This window comes from Crassostrea angulata, chromosome 6, assembly GCF_025612915.1.
Source record: "Crassostrea angulata isolate pt1a10 chromosome 6, ASM2561291v2, whole genome shotgun sequence".
NCBI classification, from domain to species: Eukaryota; Metazoa; Mollusca; class Bivalvia; order Ostreida; family Ostreidae; genus Magallana; species Magallana angulata.
The window spans coordinates 43,196,395-43,203,971 of NC_069116.1; the positions used below are offsets into that span (position 1 = coordinate 43,196,395).

Below are 7,577 nucleotides of genomic sequence, written 5' to 3' on the forward strand. Positions count from 1 at the left end.
TCTCTTTTTCCACAAATCGGTTTTTCTAATAACAGGCAAATTTACGATCAAATAACAGAATAGGGAGACAGTGACTTTAAAATTATATTCGTTTTTCTTTAATAAATATATATTGTAAAGATAAATATACTTACTCGGTGGTTTACAAATGCAAGTTTGACATCCGTTCTTGTCCAATACATATCCGTTAGGGCAGAATTTGAGACATCTAAGTTCACATTTTGCTGTGAAAATATTTCTGAGTACATTTTTTCTTACCATTATTAAACATTTTACCATTGATAATTATCTGCATTTTCGATTACAGATAAGAAATTTTAATTAACCACATGTTGCTTTGAAAATGTGAGTGAATGCATCACTCTAAGCATCACTAAGCATTATTCAACATTTTACGGGATATTTATCTGCATTTTTTGTTTTACATATAAGAAATTTTAAAGGGGCATCGTCACAATATTGGTCAAATTCTATTTTCTGTTTTTATCGTTTACAATGCTTTAAGAAGGCATTTCTAATGATCAAAAGAAATTTGAGAGTCAGTAGGAGAGTTAAATAAGCAAGCTACAGGGCTCATAATTCATTGTAATGTAAACAAGGCCCGTGTCCTATTTTTGTTTACATATGTTCAATATACTGTTAAAAAGCTTTTTCAAGCTGTTTTGTCTATCTTGTTATTCATTTTAAGCATAAAAGAACAGTTCCTAACACATAAAACATTCATTTTAGGTCTAAAACTGGGAATTTTCACTTCAACATTCAAGATTTAAACAAAAGTTTTGTTTACCTAGCAAAGATTTGTAAGCTCTGTAACTCGCTTATTACTCAACGAATGACACTCAAATTTTGGTTGCCTATTAAGAATGACTTACTGAAGCATTGTAAACGTTAAACTTGTAAAATAATTTTTAACCAAAATCGTGACCATGCCCCTTTAAGTAATTATCGCTAATATTTTACAGAAACATGATCAGTGACTTTTTAGAACGAAATGAGAGACTCACGTCTTGGACTGCAATCACAGCTTCCACAATCATACCTACTTCCTATTCCACCATGTTTGCAAAAAAGCATACATGATATATTGCAGTCTGAAATGTAAAAAAAAACAACTCCAATTGCTCATTTTTAAAACATTAAGATTAATTGCTTATCATAAAGGAAATAAAATGATATGTAGAATTTAAAGAATTCATCGGCTCTTTTTCTTTTAAAGGTAAAAAAGACACACTTACGTCCTTTTGGAGCTGCTCCATCAGAAAAAGCGACGAAAAGAAAACTAAAGACGGCAACAACGAAGAGAGGAACACGAAACCCCATTGTTCTACAGTCACTGAAGCTGAGTAATGAGTTATGATGTTTTATATATGCGTGACGCAAAAATATTGTTATTTGCATCGTTAATGTTTTATGTATATGTAACGATTTATTTTACCATTCTTATTATTCAGAATTTATTCGGACATTGTAAATATTATGCATTCACGTTCAAGGTTTGCAAATATATCATTGACGCCGTGTACTATATTTCGTAAAAGGCAGAGAATGATAATGAAAAAAAAATGAATTTTTATCAACAGTGTTTCCACAACACAGATGGGCTTTATCAAAGGCGTCTATGACTCCAGGGTTTTTTTTCATAATTTGTGTAATGCAATAAAAAAATAACTTGTAAATAATAAATACGTGTCTTGTAGGTTTTATGTGCAAGCACCTTGATTTAAAAAATATCAAACAGACTCAGATCTTTGAATATGTGGTTGGTAATCACTAATACCATTTGCCTGACATTCATTTTATAACAAATAGATATTCGTTATACAAAACCTTGATAAGGGCTTATGTCTCAACGTGATTTGACATTTTATTGGGAAAAAACCTGATAATTCTATATCGAGTGCCATCAGATGTTCAGTGGATCACAATTTATTTCAATATGATGTCAGGTAGAATGATGTGTGTACAATCCATACGAACATTCGTTGTACACATTTTTTTTATCAATTTTAAGTTGAGTTGCGAACCACTTTTTTACACTTTTTTCCCGGACAATTACATGTACTTGGTCTATAAAAATGGTTCATCAAACTATACACACTCATTTACATAGCATTTTAGAGACTTTAATGAGCTACGATCTTTTAATTTTACATAGAAATATAGTTAAAACGTGTAAGGAGTTGTAGTTCCCAGGTGGTTCATCTGAATTTGTTCAGACAAGGCGCTGCAAACCTACAGCTAAGCCAGATTGGGAAAAGGAAAGAGAAATGATTGATGTCCAAAACAGGATTTCCAAGAAATTTGCTGTTGTAGACGATTATTGACGTTGTTACATATACATGTACAATTGTATACAGTATTGGTGATTTCTGGGGCGGATGGATGCAAGCACGATTCTGACGAACTCTTGACATAGAGTCGGGGCTGATGATAAAGTAATCTATGTTTCCAATTTTGCGCTGGTTGTAAAACCTATAATCCACATCGAATTAAATCTTTCACTTTAAACTTAAGATTAATCATTTTTTTCTCATGAAAACAAGGTATATTATTAGATTTCTCAATTATACTAGTCTAAACTTTCTTAAAGTACAAACGCAAATACAAACTATCCGTCAGATTATTATAATTATTGATCAAATGCTTAAAAGGTTTAATCAAAATAGACGTTAAGATCATTATTTTTATAATTGGCCTGTATACTTTTGAAAGTAATTCTATATTCAAACAAAAGTGTTTGTAATTAATTATGATTTAATGGGGGTCTTTACAGTGTTATACTTACATATCTGGTGCTAAATAAACTTTATGCAGTAGGCTTGCAGTAACAAAATGGGCATCCGTGTTTGTTGGTAATCCTTGCACATCTTTCTGGGCACTTAATGAACGCTCTTTTTCCACAAATCGGTTCTTCTAATAGAACGCAAATTTATTATCAAATAACGGAATAGGGAGACAGTGACTTTAAAATAATGTTTGGTTTTCTTAAATAAATATATTTTGTAAAGATAAATATACTTACTCGGTGGTTTACAAATGCAAGTTTGACATCCGTTCTTGTCCAATACATATCCGTCTCAATTGTACTAGCCTAAACTTTCTTCTAGTGCAAACGCAAATACAAACTATCCATCAGATCTAACAAAAGTTTCAAACAATTAACTGTCATTCGCAGTTTGTAACATTCTCTTTGTCTATATATTCCATTAAAAGTCACTTTAAATGATAATCATTGCATAGTTGTTTGAGAAATATTCACTTTTTTGCAATGTCCTTGTCTATAGTAACATTACGAATCGATTTTGTAACATATACTAGAAGTCCAATATATTTCATCAATGAAGCGGAGGATATGCAATACGGTGTTTGCATATTATACAAAATACAAATAGCGTAACAATGAAAAAATGACAATAACAAGGTGTCAACCATCTCAAAAATCCATAAACTTCTAAAATTTACTGTTTAATAAACAAAAGCTGAAAATTCAATAAATATAACTACATGTAATATGGTACAGAACCATTCTTTGAATACTAGTAATACTAGTATCATGAGGTGATCAAATACTGTCGGGCGTAATCAAATCCATCATAAAGCCCTTCTGATTTGATCATGGCCCGACCGCTTTGACCACCTCGTAATACTAAAAAAATTACTCTTATTACTAGTGTTGTTTTGGTTCCGTCCTATTTTTTGTGTACATTTACATGACCCTGTTATTAGTTAATTTAATTAAATAAATGACTACATATATTCCTCTCCTGTGTGTTACGGTTAATCAGGGATAATGAGGTCTTATTTAATGTGTATCAGGTATCCATATTAAATGAATTGTTAGCTTTCATTAACTTAAGTCTCTTCCACACAGTATATGATGCGTCAATTTTCTCATGTCTTGTATTAAACAAACCCATTAAATTTAGATGATCCGTGAAAAAAAAACTTAAGAATATACTTTGCCAATTAATCTGAATGTCTCATTCAACCGTATTAATTTATACATCAATGTATTTACATCCCCAATGTATTTTCACTCTACTTCTTCAAAAAAATCGATTGTAATTGTAATTCATACAGTTATTAACTGACAATATTGAAATCTACCACGATTCATGACCAGTAAAACTGTGTCGGCTTGTAAAAGTTGATAAGTACTTTTTAGCTTTCAAAATCTGCTTTAAATGCATTAATGTCGGACTGATGGACAACTTTAATAACTTTTTAGTATCTATAATAAATAATTTTAACATCGTTCTTTTAATGTCTTGTTTGTGCCTTTCTGATTGACTTAATTGGAGTGGATTACTTGTTTATCGTTCGAAACAAACGCTACATTGAGAGCCCGAACTCCACGGACTTGCACATACTGACCATGACCTCAGACTTCCGAGTAGTTGCAATTACCATGGTAACCGTCAGCTAGAATCTAAACTGTGCAGAGACGCAGAGGACTATGGGTAGTATGTATATCTTTTATCGTAAGATTAAATGAAAAGTTCAAACTATCAGTTTGATATAATATACTAATGAAAAAATCGTTAAATCATATATATTCGTTAAAAAAGGAGTTTTCGACAAAGTTTCTGGCACTGTATTTTAAATCGCGGAAGCAAACTCATGTTAATATGGATGTTGCATGTGCATGTATGTTTCATATCCCTGATTAAGAGCATATATAATGGCTTTAAAGCGATGATACACAAATATTTTATTACAAGTAACAGTGAATGCTTAGTTCTGTATGTCTTTTGTCCTTTAACACGCCATACAAGGCTAGATGCTAACGCGCGGTATTCAATTTGTCTTTACAGCCTTGGTATGTCATAGGACAGTTGGCATCCAAAAATAATCACTTAATCCTTAAATGTCTGTAGACCTCTTATATTTTTTTTCCATTTTTTTTCATGAAGAATAGACTCCTTAATTGCCTTTAAAATTGTATGCACTAGTAAAAAAGATTTTATTTCGTAGCAGGTTTGTAGCTTCCGGTCAGAAAAAGTCGGATGGGTGACCAGGTTGTTCATCCGATTTTTTAAAGAATGGGAGCTGCAGACCTGCAGCTAGCTTTGATACAGATGACTATTTCTATAGATTTCATTGTTTTATTCTTTCTGCATTTTATGCAACCAATACATGTATCACAATGTCAATATTAGTTTTAGATCTGTATCCATTAAGTGAAATCATCTAAACTAAACTGCATGGCTCGCAAGATACCAGGTCTCATGAACCAACCTGTAAATAATCATACAAAACAAAAATTCAAACTAATATGACCTACATGTACATGTAATATTAATTTTGGAAATAAAACAAATAATTTATGAACTTTGATTTAATTTCATTAATTCATGTTTCAAAATTGAAAACAAAATCGAATAAAAGATTTTAAAAAATATATGGCTAATTTCCCCATCCAGTTTATAATACTCTAGATTGAGTACCCCCCCCCTCCCCCTTTGTCACATCTAATGAAATACATACATGTGTACTAGTATATATTACATAGAAAAATAACGTATATATTTGAATGCACGTTGTTCATACTTACATTTTTAGTTGTAGCTAAATTGTGAAATCTTCTTTTAGTGCTAAAAGACGAAAAATCATGTTTCAAAAAGGTTGTATCATCATATTGTTTAAGTTTTTTTTAGTAATAGCATACAAATTCGATTGTTAATATGAACATATTCAACATTTATTTGTATTTTACAGTTACAATAAATGTATTTCATTATCACCTTTAAAAATCGTGATTTAACAAAAATCAACCGATAACTTTCATTAGGAGAAGCTATCCACTTTTATGATCTATTGGATCAAACATCTATACGTTTTGTTTAACAAGCTGTCCCAAAACTATCTCCAAAAAGGGTTTTAAAAGCTATTACATGTATCATCGATCATTTCTATTGATAACAGTTAAGTATTTCTTTTGTTTAACTTAATGTATTTAAATAGTTACCTTCGGACGAAGTGGTCGAATGGGCTTGCACTGGCAGATCGGACAGCCATTCTTGTCAAGGATGTTGCCATTTGGACATTTGATTGGACAAACTGGGGGACATCCTGTGACAAATTCATTGCAATTATATCACATATTACATTGATTTTGATTACAATGTATTTTCCTCTTTTCAGGTAACGTTTGCATGTCGATAAAATCGTGTAAAAATTAAGAATTGACAATGAATGTATCCTTGTGATGTCTCAATATCGAGAATTTGCGATTGGTATTTCTGCCATTCAGTCAGACACCTTTCCAGACCTTTCAGTTAACATAAAATTTGATTTGATTCCTCTGTTTAAATAGAGCCTTGATTTTTTGTAATTATGCATAAATTACTTTCCTCGTCTCAAAGACGCGTCGATTTATTCCTGTTCTGAGCATATGATTATGCGCTGATCACGTGATTTTGCTAAGATATGCCATTTCACCATCTCTGTTTTACATTAGCATCAATATATCATATATCTCCATCTGATTATTTGGTATTAAAAAAATAGGTAAACGTTATGATTTTTAAAAACACGGTGACCATAATCAAATTTGGTAGCATATATATGGAAACTTTCAACTCCTGCACGTTCCAATGTCTGATTTCACTTTCGACTTTACCATATTTTTGATAAGTTATTATTTATTTTATTTTTTTGCAACTGTGTGGACAACTATTATGGTTATATTTTCCAAGAAGAAAACGGTGATTATAATTTTGAATATGATGTGCTTTAATCTGCACTTATATTTCAAGGTGTTCTACACAAACTTATCATTCATGGAACAATTTTATATCAAAAACACAAAACAATAGCATTATTTTTTTTTAGAACATTTATTAACAAAACTCCTTGTCGTATTCAAATGGGTATCTGCGGGTCAGTAGTTTGGTTCTTTTTCCACAGAACATGATCATTCAACAGATCATACACAGTGGCGTTAGAAGCAAATTGAAAGAATTGAACGACTCATCCAAAAAAAAAAAAATCAAGCAAAAAAAGGCACCCCCCCCCCCCCACCCTCGCGGTTCCAACGCCCATGTATACATGTATGCATGTAAGACAAAGTGTCTCATGGATATAAATAATTTCACAAAACATGAAAATCTTCATGTTGTGATCATGGACTATCATAAATACAATATAGCAAAGGCTGTATAAAGGAATCTTTTAGAATGCTAGTATACAAAAATAACACCATTGACTTACTTGGAGGTTTGCATTTACACGTCTGACAACCGTTACTGTCTCTTACACGACCATAGGGACAGAAATTTTCACACTCAGGAGGGAAGCACTGCGCTATTGAAATAAAAAAAACCTAGTAATCAAAACCGTTCTAATCAAAATTTGATGTTTCTGGGTCCGCTGCCTATCGGATTTGAATTAGATTATATTACACCATATGACATTATTATAAATCATCTTTTTTCCTTCATTTTTTTCCAACGCACAACAAGGTGGATATTAGTACATATGTAGGTTTTAGAATGGTAGTTCGATTTCGAAACAATGAATATGTTAAATTTTATTGAATGATATTACATACAAATGTATTTACACCGATCACCCAT

The 7,577-nt window shown here is 31.5% G+C and overlaps 1 protein-coding gene across 1 annotated transcript; it reads right to left on the reverse strand.

The window, feature by feature from the left end:
- Positions 1-5,142: 5,142 nt before the first annotated feature.
- Positions 5,143-7,577, reverse strand: LOC128187531 (BPTI/Kunitz domain-containing protein 4-like). The gene is made up of 5 exons (XM_052857953.1): positions 7,574-7,577; positions 7,213-7,305; positions 5,969-6,072; positions 5,555-5,594; positions 5,143-5,238 (listed from the first exon to the last, which is right to left on the reverse strand). The coding sequence occupies exons 1-4, from the start codon at positions 7,575-7,577 to the stop codon at positions 5,589-5,591; spliced, it is 207 nt and encodes a 68-aa protein (XP_052713913.1). The 3' UTR covers positions 5,143-5,238; positions 5,555-5,588.

What these genes read in the sequence shown, in the direction of transcription:
- LOC128187531 (XM_052857953.1), bottom strand. An exon ending in GTGTAAATGCAAACCTCCAA is followed by an intron (nt 6,073 to 7,212) that starts GTAAGTCAATGG and finishes AATTTGTCACAG; the next exon opens with GATGTCCCCCAGTTTGTCCA.